The 19,711-nt window shown below is 28.5% G+C and overlaps 1 protein-coding gene and 1 non-coding gene across 2 annotated transcripts; one reads left to right on the top strand and one right to left on the bottom strand.

The window, feature by feature from the left end:
- The first annotated feature begins 1,130 nt into the window (after positions 1–1,130).
- Trnad-guc (transfer RNA aspartic acid (anticodon GUC)) lies at positions 1,131–1,202 on the top strand. The gene has a single exon. It is a non-coding gene; the product is annotated as a tRNA-Asp (tRNA).
- Positions 1,203–2,973: 1,771 nt separating this feature from the next.
- Positions 2,974–15,291, bottom strand: LOC126839941 (uncharacterized). The gene is made up of 4 exons (XM_050575410.1): positions 15,259–15,291; positions 15,019–15,174; positions 3,354–3,524; positions 2,974–3,183 (listed from the first exon to the last, which is right to left on the bottom strand). Exons 1-4 carry the CDS (start codon positions 15,289–15,291, stop codon positions 3,019–3,021), a joined length of 525 nt encoding a protein of 174 aa, XP_050431367.1. The 3' UTR covers positions 2,974–3,018.
- Between the last annotated feature and the right edge of the window lie 4,420 nt (positions 15,292–19,711).

Genomic DNA, 19,711 nt, shown 5'->3' on the forward strand with positions numbered 1-19,711 from the left:
GGTTGTAGTTATTGACGTTTAAACGAGACCATTAATTGATATTTAACCAAGATATACAATGTAATGATATGTAATATATATGTAGGTATGCATAATTGAAAAAAAAAAAAAAAAAATATATATATATATATAGATATAATTAAATATATTAATGCTGTAAAAGCGGTGTTTCGAAAACTGGATGTACCACCCAAAATCTACACTTAAATCCGATGTGGGAAATTTTTATAAATTAACCGCGTAATGGATCTGATTTGGTGATTTTTTGTAAGTTATAAGTACCTAACATTCGAAGCAATACACCTATTCGGTATCTTTAATGGTTTTTAATATCTTTTCCCGTTTAAGGTGAACATCGAAGAATTCGTATTTACTTTATAATTGAATACCTATTTTAAACATACATTTTTTAGAGAAATTGTTTACAGAATGCTGCAGCACGGAAACTACAAAAAAAAAAAATAATAATAATATGAGAAAAATATTTGTTTAATTGACAAAATTGTTTATGAACTTAAAAAAACAGTTTTTATTACCTTCCTTCAGATACCTTCCAGTAGACTTTTCAGGAGAGTTTTTCACCGTTTTTCCAACGAGTTCACTCCTAATATTGTATCTTTAAAACTAAAAAAGATAAAATAAAAAATGTATCAATTTCACGTTAGATTAAAATGTTTTTTAGATTAAAAAAAAAGTGACTGCTATTTTTTTTTCTCGTAGGTACAAAAACCGCTTTACATTATAATGTTATATAACATTTCGAGGCCGGGACTTGATTTTACCAAAACTATGATTTTAATATAATAAACTAAAGTGTTAGTGTTACCTCAAACAAATTTACTATAACTTATAAGCTACTTGAAAATTGTCCTTAAACTATCAAACAATTGTTTCGGACTAGTTTAAAATTGTCCATTATTAATAATATTTTCTATATTATTTATTATTATATAAATGGTGAACTTACATAAAACGTTAGTTGCATGCATTTGAGCAAGATGAATATAGTTGCAAAATTCTCGTTTAGCAGTATCGACTTAACCTTATAATAATATGAGTTACCATCTATCTGTATTATTAATTAAACGCCGTTGACTTAAAAGCACTATATGTTGCAGCATCCTAACAAGTCCTCGGTAGTATAGTGGTAAGTATCCCCGCCTGTCACGCGGGAGACCGGGGTTCGATTCCCCGCCGGGGAGGAAATTTTTTGCATTTTTTCCCCCTTTTTTTTTTATTGTCTTACATCACTATCCATTAAGAATTATTATAATTGGTTCATCAAATTACATTTCACAGTGAACATTTCCTTTATCATCGATTTATATAATTCTGGTTTCTTTTACATAATATAGTTAGTAGGTACAATACATTTAATCGTGGGGAATATTTTTTTTTATAAGTTATATTAGAGAGAGGTCTGCATATTTTTGGTGAGCGTTCAAATACAAATAATTACAAATGTTTAGCTCTGGGGAATCCAATCTGCTTGTGTTTGAAAAATAATAAAGTTTTCGCAGAATTTCAATCATAAAATTCTCAGAACGAGTTGTTGTTGCATTAGAAAAACTATACTTATAAGTTATATTATTCTTGATACACACACATGTGTGTAGTATACACTGAACGTTTTTGATGAATATAAAAAATAACAACGTTTTTCAAATGTTGTCACAAAGTTTGTTCATATTTTTAAGATCATGTTTTGACAAGAAATTATAATGTTCAAATGTTTTACTGTTTAACCAATGTGATTAATTGTTACTATGTTCTAAATGTATTGTTTACATTTTACTAATATATTAGAAATATTACCATAATATTTCCTAAACAGGGTGATTTAATGTCTCTACTTAACTTTTCACAGACTTCATTATTTTTCTTATCCCTTTCCAATTGACTATTTGTTTATCAACTATTTTAACTTAAACGGAAAATTATATATTATTTTATCAAATTTTTAAATGAAGAATAATTTACTAAATATTTTGACTGGTGGAGAACTAGTTTTGAATGATTATTTTTAATGTCACGGTTGTCACATAAAAGCTATACTTGAAAACAACTGTGATTATGAAGTAAGTAAAAATTCTATTGGTATGGTTGTAACACTCACCCGGGTGGTGCTTTGTATTATGTTATTGTTGTGGGGGTGTCGCCAAACCACCGGTTGACTTCACAGGAGAATGGACCACCCAAGCAAATTTTTGTAAACATTATACATATACAATCGTACATTATGTGAACAATATGTTTTATGCGTCGATCGGTGGGTATACAAGCATAAATATTTTGACAATTTCATATTATTTGTGACAGACATAAACGAATTTAATGTTGCCAAGGAGACACGTACAAGCACAGTTGTGCATCGTTCGAATAAACTGTTATCTAAATAATCATCTAGATAGCACATTATCAAACTTAAGTGTCTTCAATAATTAAAACTATAAAATTGCAAATACGTTATGAGAAAATTGGTGTATTATTTATTTACGCTGATAATGCAGGTAGCACAGTAACAATGCAACACACTAATATTCAAAGTTATAATTTGTTTTGTGCTAAATCATTGGTTTAGGTACATTAAACATGGGATTATAACTTCTAAATTCCGATACGACATACATAAATAAAATATTTGTACATTAAATGACCTAAAATAGTTGTTGTAACACTATATTATTATGGATGTAGTGAATGTTGACCTTGTACAATAATTTATATCTATCGAGGTTTGGAAGGGGCTGATAAGAAAAACAAAACTTACAATCTGTATGTTATGTCAGTAGTTTATTAATTATAAATGTTATTTTTACAATTATTCACGTAAATTACCTTATATAGATAAATTTAATCATTTTATTTACTGTATTTGATTGATTTGATGTGTTGCCCTTCTTACACTTTATTTTCATCCACCATTATTTCAGAGTACAATGTGTTGATATGAACACAGTTAATAGTGCATATGTTAAAAGTGGCTAAGCCTGAATCTTAAAATTTCGTTTAGTATTCTTACTCCCATGGTCTTACAATATCCACAACCAAAATTGTACAACCGACGATCATTCCATTTTTATCAGTGTAGTATAGTCGAGTTTTATAAGTTCCGTATATGAACTCTTTAGGGATATGATAGTTGTTCACGTCTGATAAATCATATCGCATAATGTACTCACCCTGTAAAATAAATATTATTAATTAAAATAACTAGTGGTTGAACTGATTTGGATTCAGTAAAAAACTTATTTGATACATCTATTTAAACTATCTCTTCGTCTGTCGTTGGTACATAGGTTATTCTAAGTTATAAAATTAAAATAGGTCTTGATAATTATTTTGTTACATACTTTGTCTAGTGGACACTGTTGAGTTGCACTCATATTCCAACTTCTCATATAAGTAGACCAGGACGGTCCCAAAAATGTTTTTAAAGTTGTGCAAGCGTGTTGAGCACTGTAATCGAATGCGTGGTCTATCCATCCTCCGATTTTACTAAGTACTGCCATATTAAAATTTAACTGTAATTTGTAATTTTAAATAAATAAATAAAATTAGTCATAAACTCTTACACACGGGAATAGTAGACACTTTTGATTAAATTTGCTTTTTTAGGGTTGGAGTTTATGATTAGATGTTTAAGTCTAAGAATTAAGCTGAAGGTAGCCTCATAGTGGCGCAGTAACTTATACATTTCTTTAATATTTTTTTTTATAAACGGTAACCTCCGAAAAATAGGTCACTTAGTACCTATGTTTTTAATATAATAGATATTTGACATTTTTTTCTTAACCGACAAATAAGTGATACATTTATAGGTTTCTATTACGTTTCAGTTAACATTCATCTGGTGTCTTAAAAATATTTGTGTTGTGTGGTTGATTTGCCTATCAATAACAACGCAACTATTTATTTGGATAAATAGCCTTTCCACCTATATCGTTTACACCCAAGTAATAAAAGTATAATTGCCACCCTAAGAACATAACGCTTAGCTACAGCAGAGAACACTTCGACTTCATTGTTTTCAAAGAGTTACAATTTTAATTAAAATAATAAAAAAAATTATCTAGTATTTTAATTAAATATAGTACTAAACCCTACAAATATTTTTAAAAGGATGCTAAAGCGCAAAAATGCAGTGCTACCGAATTATATTTCATCTTACTCAATTAGAATTTCAATAATCGTGCTGTGTGCAGTAATATTTTATTCTAGTAAAATACACCTAACTTAATGTATATTTTATCTAGAGATTCACATGGACCATACCACAAATAAAGACCAAAACATCATATCATATGGAGTATTAAGTAAACTATTTTCAACGACATACTTACATTTAAGGAATCGTCAAAGGGTATTTTCAATGAGATATTTCCTCTCATTTCCACTCGGGTTTGAGAAACTTTATGCTGATGAATATTCAAGCGTATCAAATAGTCGACTTTTTCATCGCAAATAAAAACAGCTTTGAATTTTATTCGGTATGGACCCTAAAATTTATTTTATTGTTGTTAAATAATGAAACAATATTTTATATATTTAATTACAAGTTTACATCCGAATACACTTACTACTGGCAAATTTGGTCGTAAAACTCTCTGCATGGTAAAGCAATGGAAATTTGGTATTAACAACAATAACCATAGTATAACAAAACGAGGAATATTCATTTCTACTGTAACGGACAACCAGGCTTAAACAGAAACAAGGTAGGAAAGTAAATACTTACTACTTATATAGAGTTATTTTGCCCTCAGTTTACAGGAAATCTATACAACTCTAAAATTTTTTTTACATAATTCGAATGTTACAAAAAAACAGTTTTATAGTTAAAAACAATAGAAATTAAAAAAAAAAAATTGAATTACATTTTTTAACATCAAAATTGTTGTACTGTTATTTATTAATACAATAAGACGTCGACCCTGGATATAATAATTTATATCCTATAATTTTATTGAAGTTAATAGTACGTACAGTTGAATTGTTTTGTTACAGCATCATTTTTATTATATTATTTAAGAAGGCAAAAAAATTGTAGCATAAAATATTTTGAATCCAAAATTAATAATTTTAATAATATTAATATACTACGATTGGCGGAGCAGGTAGTAGGGTCGGCTGTTTGTATTTAACTGTGTAATTAATTGTGTAGTAATTCCAGCAGAAAATAATAATAATTTTTTCGTTTCTCACATCTTGTTCATCGTAAATAAATTTTTATTGATTTCCAATTTGACATCATTTTTCAATTTTTCTCACCCAAAAAAACCTTAATTGAAGACCAGTTAAAACTTAAATCTTAAGTGCTCAAAACTTACTAGGATCACTTTAAAAAAATGTCCATAAAACATTGCCATGATTTGATAAATTTATACTGGTTTATGCTGTGTTTGGTTTGGACTACACTGTTTGAAATTACTAAATACTAGTTCCCATGCGTTTATTTGAAAGTTATTTTATCGCTTACAGCTGTAATAATTTCTGTAAACCAGTGACCTCACCAACCCCCCTGTACTGGCTTTTTTACATTTGTATATTATTAAATAATTGGATGATGTATTACATTTTAAATCATCTGCTGTACCGATATTAGACATGGAATTCATTAATGACTTAAATATTGAACGAATTTAAGTATTTTATATTATGATCAGATTATTTTTAGTTATTTCTATCTATTAAGTCACATAACGACGTTATCGAAATTATAATTATTCTCCTCTTGTCTTAACTCTTAAAATCTAATTTTACATAAAAAAAACGAGTAATATAAATTTTTTTGTTTTGCAACATACAACCAGCTTATAACACAAATAAATTTCGATCCTGGATGTATAATAATTTATTTTCTTTTATTTGATAAGAGTTGATGAGATGAACAGTTACACTTTTTGTTACAACATCATCGTTACTATATTTTACAAGATTAAATTGACAAGTTAAAATTGTGAAACTATAATTAATATTTATTACATGATTATAACATTTTGACTGGTCGATAACCAGATTTAGATGTTACTAAAGTTAAAGGGTATGATGGGGAGGTGGAATGCGGTAGTAAGCGTGTATTAGTAAGTAATTTTACTTAGATACTAACAGTTATAAGTAATTATTACTTTTAGAGTAATTAATCTTAAAATGTTTGATAATAAAATGGCTATCAAAAAAAAAAAAAAAAATATTTAAGTGCAACAAAAAACGTGGAGCTTATAGCGCAAATAAGTATAAATTAATTTAAAAAAAAAAAATTGTTAAAAATATTCACTAGAACAAAAATGATTTTATTTGTCCAGGCGTTGTGGGACACCCAGTATATTAAACTAATTTTTTGGGATTCAGAATTGTGTAAGTAATAAGATTACACAAATGCTTGTGTACTTACAATGATGCTTGGGTACTAATACACAAAAATGTCTCGTGTCTCTTGCTTTAACCACAAAATATCGCATTGACTCGCGTATTGTCTACATAATATATATTATAAATGGTACCTATTACGGTCGTTTATTCAAATTCGTACCACCGGAACGGCAATAGACATAATAAATAATTTGCTAACCGCAATTTGATGGGATATAAAGACATTGTCCGTCGGAGACAACGCAGTAATTGTGCCTGCGGCTTATTAGTCGCCGGCATGAAGACAACGACAATGTTCCCAAAGACAGTGATGATGTCTTAATATTATTTACCGGTTTATGCTGTGTTTTCGTACTTGAGCAGTATAATAATATTGTTACGGTCGTGTGCGTTGTAATCGACATTGATCGAGTCATTCGAATCAATCCCCGTTTTGGATTTAAATATTACAACCGAATCCGGTTGCATTTAAGAAATCGCGATAAATCACTTGGGTATACAGTAAATGTATACGTTACTCTATAGGTATTAAAAGTCGGTAGAGCTATTGAAAACAACAAAAGTAAAAAAAAATTCATATTGCAGAGTAAACAATTGCATGGTCATGGACCAGACATAAAGATCACAAATGAACAGGACTTCAACGTTAGGGTTAGGTTAGGTAAATTTAACCTAACCAACAAAACGCATATTATTTTATACTATATATTTAAGATCGTACGGTAACTTTGTATTGGCTAATATCCGAGAGTAAAATACGTACGAGATAAAACGTTATTCGAATAATCATTTCGCAATTTATTCAAATAGTTTTTTCACAAGAATATATCATTCAAATAATTGTTTTGAAAATGTTCCGAATAAAAAATTGTCTTCCTATATTTACTGGTTTAATATTATATTTTCTAAATATAGAATGTATTAGACTTGTACGAAATACTATTTTCAAATACCTATAATTAAACGAAAATAGCACTTACAAACTATTTTAATAATATTTTTAAAAATGTTTCGTATAATTTTTTATTCATATAATATTTTATTCAATACATTTTTTCTAAAATTATTCGAATAAATTTTACTTGAACAATGTGATATCTAGATGATTATTTAGATAACGTTTTATTCGAACGATGCACAACTCTGCGCCTATACGTGTGTCCTTGACAACATTAAATTCGTTTATGTCTGTCACAAATAATATGAAATTGTCAAAATATTTATGCTTGTATACCCACCGATCGACGCATAAAACATATTGTTCACATAATGTGCGATTGTATATGTATAATGTTTACAAAAATTTGCTTGGGTGGTCCATTCTCCTGTGAAGTCAACCGGTGGTTTGGCGACACCTCCACAACAATAACATAATACAAAGCACCACCCGGGTGAGTGTTACAACTATACCATTAGAATTTTTACTTACTTCATAATCACAGTTATTTTCAAGTATAGCTTTTATTAGGGTTTCATCAGTAATTGAATTTTTATTTTTCCAACTGTTTTTATACAATGTTATCTCGATTCTTACAATCCTTTATGTTTTCACGGCCTTACCCCAGTAAATTACTTACTTTTATGTCAACTTTAGAAACTTAACTTGATAACAATATTTTTTATTATGTTTATATTTAATTATTTTATTTGTACCCATTTATTTTTTAAAAAACGTTTTTCTTGTGAACATTTTCCCGTCATTATTATTAAAAATATTTGTTAGGTATCAAAATTAAAATTTAATATGTATCAATGTATTATTGTTACTGTACTATCTGCATTTTGAGCGTAAATTAATAAGACGCAAATTTTCGTCGTAAATATAGAATAGTTTGCTGACAAATTTGACTGGTTTAACCATTAAAACCAGTTTTAGATAAATATTTTTAACGTTATGATGGCAGGTGGAGTGCGGTAGAGTAATGCACTCAGATAAGAATAATACAATACTCCAGTCTTCCTTCCGTCCAAGATATTAAACTTGGAGAACTAGTAAGAAAGTATTAAATTGAGGTGCTAAATTTTTAAATAAGCATCCAAGCTTTTATTTGAAAGTGATTTTATTCAATTTTATCACTTTTATTTATAATAATTCCTGTAGACCTGTGACCTCTCCGTCCCCTAGTTGCTTTGATCCCGTTATGCCTATACTCTACTGGATTTTTAATTTTTAGGATTTACCAGCTGAAAATTAGTCTAAATATAGGTCTAACATAAGCTGATAGAGTAGAATCTAGACTTTTATATTGGATGCAATAGCAAGAAGCTGTTAGTTTAATTTGCTTTTTTTTCATCCGCACACGGTGTACCAAATTAGCAAAACATTAAGTATAAAATGAAATTGGTACTGCCGGTTTCCATTGGTACAGAAAGCAATTCACCAAAGTGGAATATCCACGACAATAATGCGAATCTTTTTTATTATTTTATCACATTTTGAACAGTCCAATACAATAATTTATATCTATCGAGGTTTGGAAGGGGCTCTGATAAGAAAAACAAAATTTACAATCTGTATGTTATGTCAGTAGTTTATTAATTGCATATTACTTTTACAATTATTCGTGTAAATTACCTTATACAAATAAATTTAATAATTTTTTTTACTGTATTTGATTGATTTAATGCGTTGCCCATCTTACACTTTATTTTCATCCACCATTATTTCAGCGTACAATGTGTTGATATGAACACAGTTAATAGTGCATATGTTAAAAGTGGCTAAGCCTGAATCTTAAAATTTCGTTTAGTATTCTTACTCCCATGGTCTTACAATATCCACAACCAAAATTGTACAACCGACGATCATTCCATTTTTATCAGTGTAGTATAGTCGAGTTTTATAAGTTCCGTATATGAACTCTTTAGGGATATGATAGTTGTTCACGTCTGATAAATCATATCGCATAATGTACTCACCCTGTAAAATAAATATTTTTAATTAAAATAACTAGTGGTTGAACTGATTTGGATTCATTAAAAAACTTATTTGATACATCTATTTAAACTATCTCTTCGTCTGTCGTTGGTACATAGGTTATTCTAAGTTATAAAATTAAAATAATTCTTGATAATTATTTTGTTACATACTTTGTCTAGTGGACACTGTTGAGTTGCACTCATATTCCAACTTCTCATATAAGTAGACCAAGACGGTCCCAAAAATGTTTTTAAAGTTGTGCAAGCGTGTTGAGCACTGTAATCGAATGCGTGGTCTATCCATCCTCCGATTTTACTAAGTACTGCCATATTAAAATTGAACTGTAATTTGTAATTTTAAAAAAATAAATAAAATTAGTCATAAACTCTTACACACGGGAATAGTAGACACTTTTGATTGAATTTGTTTTTTTAGGGTTGGAATTTATGATTAGATGTTTAAGTCTAAGAATTAAACTGAAGGTGGCCTCATAGTGGCGCAGTAACTTATACATTCCTTTAAATTTTTTAATTAATATTTTTTTTCATAAACGGTAACCCCTGAAAAATAGGTCAAGTTATATACTTAGTACCTGTGTTTTTAATATAATAGATATTTGACTTTTTTTTCTTAACCGACAAATAACTGATACATTTATAGGTTTTTATTACCGCCAAAACGGGCCAACATGGGGCATTATGGGTAATTTGGGGCATTGGTATATTATATTTTAATGTTAATTTTTTTACACATATGCCCCAAGTTGGCCTGTTTGATGGTACATTTCAGTTAACATTCATTTGGTGTCTTAAAAATATTTGTATTGTGTCGTTGATTTGCCTATCAATAACAACGCAATTATTTATTTGGATAAATAGCCTTTCTACCTATATCGTTCACACCCAAGTAATAAAAGTATAATTGCTACCCTAATAACATAACGCTTAGCTACAGCAGAGAACACTTCGACTTCATTGATTTCAAACAGTAACAATTTTAATCAACTAGTATTTGAATTAAATATAGTACTAATCCCTATAAATATTTTTAAAACAATTCATTTAATAAGCTAAAGCGCAAAAATGCAGTTCTACCGAATTATATTTCATCTTACTCAATTAGAATTTCAATAATCGTGCTGTGTGCAGTAATATTTTATTCTAGTAAAATAAACCTAACATAATGTACATTTTATCTAGAGATTCACATCGACCACATCACAAATAAAGACCAAAACATCATATCAAATGGAGTATTAAGTAAACTATTTTCAACGACATACTTACATTTAAGGAATCGTCAAAGGGTATTTTCAATGAGACATTTCCTCTCATTTCCACTCGGGTTTGAGAAACTTTATGCTGATGAATATTCAAGCGTATCAAATAGTCGACTTTTTCATCGCAAATAAAAACAGCTTTGAATTTTATTCGGTATGGACCCTAAAATTTTGCGTATTGATGATGTGTAATAATGAAACAGTATTTTCTATATTTAATTACAAGTTTACATCTAAATACACTTACCACTGGTAAATTTGGTCGTAAGACTCTCTCCATGGTAAGGCAATGGAAATTCGGTATTAAGGACAACAACCAAAATATAACAATTATCTTCATTTTTTCCTGTAACAGACGACCAGCCTAAAAAACAAAATATTTTGGAATAGCAAATACTTTGTACTTGTCGTATTAATTTGTACCTTAATTTATAGAAAATAAAAACAATTTTCAACGGTTATTTACACAGTTAAATTAGTAATAACAAAATTACTAAAGTTTAACAAAACAAATAACCTTCATTTTTTTTTTTTTTGTAACATACCATCACATTTTTAACACGAATAATTTATGAATTAAGTACATCATTACTATTTAATTTGTCCTTAGCGGTTCTGGGAAACAACAACAGTTTCTAAATTTCTAAAGACTTAAACAGATTGCTGTAACAATACATTATTATTTAATGCTACTTTGACCCTGAATACGACATAATAATTTATTTATTTTTAATTGATTCATGTCGATAAGATGGGGAGTTACTTTTTTTGTTACAACATCATGGTTACTAAATTTTAACAAAGTTAATATAAAAATAAAAGAATTTTCTATTTTAAATTAATATTTGCAACATTATTTATATTTCTTATAACTCTGTGTACATGAAAATAATTTGATTAATAATCAGTAAATACAAGTTAGGATCAGTTAGGTTAGGAGAGGCGTAATCAGTTTGAAATAAACACAATAAAATATGACAGTTCTGTATTGGCCTAAAATTATTTTTGTTACGTCAAAATTTATTACAAGTTACAAGTTTATATCCGAATACACTTACTACTGGCAAATTTGGTCGTAAAACTCTCTGCGTGGTAAAGCAATGGAAATTTGGTATTAACAACAATAATCAAAGTGTAACAAAACGAGAAATATTCATTTTTACTGTAACAGACAACCAGGCTAAACCAGAAACAAGATAGGTTTAGTAAATACTTACTACTTATATAGAGTTATTTTGCCCTCAAGTTACAGGAAATCTATACAACTCTATCAGATCTTTACACAATTGAAATGTCACAAAAAAAAATGTATAGTTAAAAACAATAGAAATTAAAAAAAAAAATTGAATTTTGCGTTTTTACAACAACATTGTTGTACTGTAATTTGTATTTTTTGTATAATAGCATTCCGTCCCTGGATATAATAACATAATGTATCCTATAATTTGGCTGAAGTTAATGGTAAGTCAATCATACGTAGAGATGGATTATTTTGTTACAACATCATTAGTATTATATTATAAAGGCGAGATTGGTAAAAATTTTGAATCTAAAACTACTAATTATAACATTACACACAAAACTATTTAATATTCTTTTGATCGTAGAAATTGTGGAATGTAAATACCCTGTTGAACATATGTTTACACTATTTAGGCGTTACTTATTAAACATTGAATACTTATAGTACTAGATTCAGTTTTATTCTTTATTATCATTTTTTTTTATAATAATTCCTGTAGACCTGTGAACTCTCCGTCCCCTAGTTGCCTTGATCCCGTTATGCCTATACTTTACTGGATTTTTAATTTTTAGGATTTACCAGCTGAAAATTAGTCTAAATATAGGTCTAACATAAGCTGATAGAGTAGAATCTAGACTTTTATATTGAATGCAATAGCAAGAAGCTGTTAGTTTAATTTGTTTTTTTTTCATCCGCACACGGTGTACCAAATTAGCAAAACATTAAGTATAAAATGAAATTGGTACTGCCGGTTTCCATTGGTTGACCTTCCGCAATAAAATTTCCTTGTTGGTTCGTTAAGCACGTGATCGTTTTTTTGCAAAAATACCATGTTTATAGCGCTTTGTTTACATATTTATTTTATCGGTATACTTATGCTTATTTATGGTGGACTGTTTGGATAATTTATTAGCAAACTATAATGTTGTACATTAAATTTGTTCTTAAAATATCAATATTTTTTTTTTTGCATTTGGTCGATTTGAGTTAGAATAGTGTTATTGGTTGGATTTTAAAGTTAAACACTAAAGTGAAATAACTCTATTGTGTAATATTATAATTATTAATTATTATACATTGTTAATTTTTTTAAGTTTTACAATACTAAAAAAAGTATTCAATTTTTTCGTTTAATATTATCATTTAAATCCTATGTAGTAAAATTTAACTAGCTATGAAAAAAATAGACAATTAGATCAGTAAAATCTGGCACAGTTAAGCCAAAACCGTATAGATCAACACAATCTAAATCTAGTATAGTATTATCAGTTACAGACATCAGTACAGAAAAAGTTAGCAAAGATTTCATCACAATCAAACGTTACCACAAGAATCTGGAAATAGTAAGATTCCAGCACTGTATAATAAAGCACAGAAAGCAATTCACCAAAGTGGAATATCCACGACAATAATGCGAGTCTTTTTTATTATTTTATCACATTTTGAACAGTCCAATACAATAATTTATATCTATCGAGGTTTGGAAGGGGCTCTGATAAGAAAAACAAATATTACAATCTGTATGTTATGTCAGTAGTTTATTAATTGCATATTACTTTTACAATTATTCGTGTAAATTACCTTATACAGATAAATTTAATAATTTTATTTACTGTATTTGATTGATTTAATGCGTTGCCCATCTTACACTTTATTTTCATCCACCATTATTTCAGAGTACAATGTGTTGATATGAACACAGTTAATAGTGCATATGTTAAAAGTGGCTAAGCCTGAATCTTAAAATTTCGTTTAGTATTCTTACTCCCATGGTCTTACAATATCCACAACCGAAATTGTACAACCGACGATCATTCCATTTTTATCAGTGTAGTATAGTCGAGTTTTATAAGTTCCGTATATGAACTCTTTAGGGATATGATAGTTGTTCACGTCTGATAAATCATATCGCATAATGTACTCACCCTGTAAAATAAATATTATTAATTAAAATAACTAGTGGTTGAACTGATTTGGATTCAGTAAAAAACTTATTTGATACATCTATTTAAACTATCTCTTCGTCTGTCGTTGGTACATAGGTTATTCTAAGTTATAAAATTAAAATAATTCTTGATAATTATTTTGTTACATACTTTGTCTAGTGGACACTGTTGAGTTGCACTTATATTCCAGCCTCTCATAAAATTAGACCAGGCCGGCCCCATAAATGTTTTTAAAGTTGTGCAAGCGTGTTGAGTACTATAATCGAATGCGTGGTCTACCCATCCTCCGATTTTACTAAGTACTGCCATATTAAAATTGAACTGTAATTTGTAATTTTAAAAAAATAAATAAAATAAGTCATAAACTCATACACACGGGATTAGTAGACACTTTTGATTAAATTTGCTTTTTTAGGGTTGGAATTTATGATTAGATGTTTAAGTCTAAGAATTAAACTGAAGGTAGCCTCATAGTGGCGCAGTAACTTATACATTTCTTTAATATTTTTTTTTATAAACGGTAACCCCCGAAAAATAGGTCAAGTTATATACTTAGTACCTATGTTTTTAATATAATAGATATTTGACATTTTTTTCTTAACCGACAAATAAGTGATACATATAAAGATTTTTATTACCGTCAAAACTAGCCAACATGGGGCTATATGGGTAATTTGGGGCATTGGTCATATATATTATATTTTAATGTTAATTGTTTTACACATATGCCCCAAGTTGGCCTGTTTGACGGTACATTTCAGTTAACATTCATTTGGTGTCTTAAAAATATTTGTATTGTGTCGTGGATTTGCCTATCAATAACAACGCAATTATTTATTTGGATAAATAGCCTTTCCACCTATATCGTTCACACCCATGTAATAAAAGTATAATTGCTACCCTAATAACATAACGCTTAGCTACAGCAGAGAACACTTCGACTTCATTGATTTCAAACAGTAACAATTTTAATCAACTAGTATTTTAATTAAATATAGTACTAATCCCTATAAATATTTTTAAAAAAATTCATTTAATAAGCTAAAGCGCAAAAATGCAGTTCTACCGAATTATATTTCATCTTACTCAATTAGAATTTCAATAATCGTGCTGTGTGCAGTAATATTTTATTCTAGTAAAATAAACCTAACATAATGTACATTTTATCTAGAGATTCACATCGACCACATTACAAATAAAGACCAAAACATCATATCAAATAGAGTATTAAGTAAACTATTTTCAACGACATACTTACATTTAAGGAATCGTCAAAGGGTATTTTCAATGAGATATTTCCTCTCATTTCCACTCGGGTTTGAGAAACTTTATGCTGATGAATATTCAAGCGTATCAAATAGTCGACTTTTTCATCGCAAATAAAAACAGCTTTGAATTTTATTCGGTATGGACCCTAAAATTTTGCGTATTGATGATGTGTAATAATGAAACAGTATTTTCTATATTTAATTACAAGTTTACATCTAAATACACTTACCACTGGTAAATTTGGTCGTAAGACTCTCTCCATGGTAAGGCAATGGAAATTCGGTATTAAGGACAACAACCAAAATATAACAATTATCTTCATTTTTTCCTGTAACAGACGACCAGCCTAAAAAACAAAATATTTTGGAATAGCAAATACTTTGTACTTGTCGTATTAATTTGCACCTTAATTTATAGAAAATAAAAACAATTTTCAACGGTTATTTACACAGTTAAATTAGTAATAACAAAATTACTAAAGTTTAACAAAAGGAATAACCTTCATTTTTTTTTTGTAACTTACCACCACATATTTTACACGAATAATTTGTGAATTAAGTACATCATTACTATTTAGTTTGCCTCTAGCGGTTCTAGGAAACAACAACAATTTCTAAAGACTTAAACAGATTGCTGTAACAATACATTTTTATTTAATGCTACTTTGACCTTGGATACAACATAATAAATTATTTATTTTTATTTGATTCATGTTGATAAGATGGGCAGGGTTTTTTCTGATACAACATCATGGCTATTAAATGTTAACAAAGTTAAAATAAAAATAAAAACTTTTCTATTTTAAATTAATATTTGTATTTTTATTAATATTTCTTATAATTCTGTGTACATGAAAATAATTTGATTAATAATCAGTAAATAAAGGTTAGGATCAGTTAGGTTAGGTAACACTTAATCAGTTTGAAATAAACACATTAAAAATGAAAGTTCTGTATTGGCCTAAAATTATTTTTACAATCTGTTGTAAGACAAATATACTTTTTTTCAAATTTAGTTTGCTTACAAATAAGTGCATTAGTGTTTTATTGTCATCGTTGGAAATGTGTAAAAAAATGTTCTAAATTGAATTGTATTAAAATTGAACCTCAAATGGTCTCTGCATTTTAAACTACGGTTTTAATGTAAAGTATTCAATATTTTCGTTTTATATTATTATATACTTTTTTTTCAACTTTTAACTTTGAACTTTATTTTCATCCACCATTATTTCAGAGTGCAATGTGTTGATATGAACACAATAAATAGTGCATATGTTAAATGTGGCTGAGCCTGAATCTAAAATTGCATTTTGCAATCGTATTCCCATGGTGTTACAATCTCCATAATTAAAATCACACAACCGACGATCATTCCGGTTTTATCAATGTAGAATAATCGAGTTTTATAAGTCCCGTATTTAGGGGAATGCATATTTTTCATTTCTGATAAATCAAATCGTAAAACGTATTTACCCTGTAAAATTTATATTTGCAATTAAAATAACTTTTAATGGGTCTATTAAAACTATCTATTTGTCTGTCATTAGTATACATTAGTATAAAATAAAAAAAATACTGGACAACTATTTTGTTTCATACTTTGTTTATTAGACACTGTTGAGTTGCACTCAAATTCCAACTTCTCCTATAACTATTCCAGGACTGCGCCACAAAAGTTTTTAAAGTTCTGCAAGCGTTTTTAGCACTATAAACGAATACGTTGTGTACCCATCCTCCGATTTTACTAAACTCTGTCATATTGAGATTTAACTACAAATAATAAAATAGTAAACAATTAAAGTTATTTGTATGAACTAAAGCAATGGTAGTGAAAAGTGACTTGACGGCGATGCTTCGTTAATATTTTTGACCAAACTTTTTCGGTTTTATAATTTTAATTAGTTTTTTTGTTGTTGTCTTAAACATGTTTTTTTCATGAGGTCATACTCAAACAATGGGTGGACGAGTGTTTAGATCATGGTATGAAACTGGAGACCATTGGCAATTAAATTAAAATAAGTATTAATAATATTAAAAATCTTCACATAAACCTTTTTAGGTCGTGTACTTTAAACGTCGATGTTGGAGGTAATGCGTTATATTATTACATCAGCTACTGTATACCTAAGTAATTTATTGCGATTTCTTAAATGCAGCCCAATTCGGTTGTAATATTTAAATTCAAAATGGATTTATTTAAATGACGCTTGCACACCGTTTAGTAGGGCCCGAATGACTCGATCAATATCAATTACAACGCACACGACCATAACAATATTATTATACTGCTTAAGTACAAAAACACAGCATAAAAATGTGCACCGGTAATAATATTGATACATCATCACTGCCTTTAAGAACATTGTTGTTGTCTTGTAGCGCATATGAGTATAAATTAATTTAAAAATGTATTTTTAAAAATATTCACTAGAACAAAAGTTATTTCATATATCATTTTCATTGGAAAATAACGAAAATAAATTAATTATTATAAAATAACAAATATGTAAGTGTCTTCAATAATTCAAACTATTAAATTGCAAATATGTTAAGAGAAAATTGGTTTCTTATTATTTAACGCTCAAAATGCAAATAGAACAGAAACAATAATACATTGATATATATAAAATTTTAAATTAGTTAACAATTTATTTAAAAAAATAATGACAAAAAATGTTTACAAGAATAGCATTTATAAAAAGATAAATAAGAACAATAATAATCAAATGAATGTAAGAATAATATTAAAATGTTATAATAATTTTTTTTTTCACAATTGGACTAACCCTAATGAACCAACCGTATATGCCGCATCGTTTCGTTGGCTATTTTCGGTTTTATAACTTATTTCCATTACTGTTGTTAATATTGTGTGACATGTAACTAACATAGATTTAAATACACGCATACAGGTGCTCATAATAGTTCTGGGTTCATCTCCTAATACAATTATGTATTGATTTCAATTAATTCATTTGTCTCAAAACAATACTCGGGTACTACACGAACAGCACACTAATATGCTAACTTATAATTTGTTTTGTGCTAAATTTTTGCTTTAAGTACCTTAATGGGGTTGTACCTTCTAAATTCTGATACGACTAAGTGAGCTTCTAGAAATATACATTTCTCTATAACATTATTTAAATTAAAAAATTATTCAATAGTATTAAATAAATACATACAGTTTTTTTGTTTATTCTCTATATTAACAAAACAATCTGTACAATATTTACAATAAGTTTTTCTTTTTTCGAGGATATGTACATAGCTTGAATAATTAACATGAAAGGAAGCCGCCCATTGGTAAAACCTCATTAGAAGTAAGTTTTAATTTTATTTTATTAGGTCACGATTCCAGTTAGGTTTGAGTCTGCGTGTGGGGTTGGTAGTGCACATGCGTTTTATTAGGGGGTTTGAATTTAAGTTAAGTTTTGAGATTCAGTTTTATTCCCTATTATCATGTTTTTTTATACTAATTCCTGTCGACCTGGGACCTCTCCGTCCCATCTATGCTTTGATTAAATTATGCCTATAATCTACTGTACAAGGCCTCCCAGAAAAAAGTCCCTTTCAAATTAACGCTTTGATGCTTATTTGTAAATACAAATCCTCAATTTAATGTTTTTTTATTTTGCTGGATTACACCGTGCTTGGTTTGGACTGTACTGGCTTGAAAATACTAACTACTAATTTGCATCGAAGCGTTTATTCGAAAGTGATTTTATCACTTTCAGATTTAAAAATTCCTGTAAACCTGTGACCTTGCCGTCCCCTCTATGCTCCATCCCCACTATACCCCGACCCCACTGTACTGTTCTTTTAATTAGTTGAGCAAACCAATGTTCCAGACACGATAAAATGCCTGGGCGACATCTAGAAACAGTCCGGTGCAGTATTGTTTGTTTTATAACTCCGAAACAACAGTGTCGGTCAGTCGGTGTACCTAAAAGATTGTTGAATGTTTTGCTCTAAACCCAATCTGTGTGTTTAGTGTTATATAATTTTATTGAAAAATAGGTTGAATTATTTTTAGAAGCACTTTTTCGAATAGTTTACCTAACGTAGGTAGTAAACTAATAGATCTATGATTTTACCATGTTTTTGAGCTCGCCTGGTTTGGACAATCAGTTAAAAACAAAAACAATAACCTATAAATATCAAACATTTTGTATTGTCCTTTAATAATTTATAACTATCAGTAGTAGTTGATAAATAATAATGACGAGAATTAAAGTTCATAAGGTAAGAAAAACTTACAGTCAAAGTGTTATATCAGTAATTTATTAATTGAATATTATTTTTACAATTCATGTAAATTAATTTGAACAGATAAATTTGGAAATTTATTATTTCCAGTACACATAAATAAAATATTTTTATTTTTATTTACTGAGGTTGATTTATTGTGTTACTCTTTTTGCACTTTATATCCATCCACCATTATTACATAGTGCAATGTGTTGATAATAATGATCAATAGTGCCTATGTTTTGATGCTCAGCCTAAATTTGAAAATTGCATTTAGTAATCGTATTCCCATGGTCTTACAATTTCTACAACTACAATTTGACAACCAACGATCATCCCGGTATTATCCGTGTAGTATAATCGAACTTTATATGTTCCGTAAAAGAACTCTTTCGGGATATGATAATTTACCACTTCTGTTAAATCATATCC

Source organism: Adelges cooleyi, unplaced genomic scaffold, assembly GCF_023614345.1.
Source record: "Adelges cooleyi isolate 19-005CV unplaced genomic scaffold, UGA_ACOO_1.1 ACOO_flye_CR_arks_rails_tigmint_CR_PRNA_31, whole genome shotgun sequence".
Classification (NCBI taxonomy): domain Eukaryota; kingdom Metazoa; phylum Arthropoda; class Insecta; order Hemiptera; family Adelgidae; genus Adelges; species Adelges cooleyi.

Coding starts and splice junctions, on each gene's coding strand:
- LOC126839941 (XM_050575410.1), bottom strand. CDS start 15,291: ATGGAGAGAGTCTTACGACCAAATTTACCAGTG. Junction 15,175..15,258: donor TACGACCAAATTTACCAGTG/GTAAGTGTATTT, acceptor GCAAAATTTTAG/GGTCCATACCGAATAAAATT. Junction 3,525..15,018: donor CCTTTGACGATTCCTTAAAT/GTAAGTATGTCG, acceptor TACAAATTACAG/TTAAATTTTAATATGGCAGT.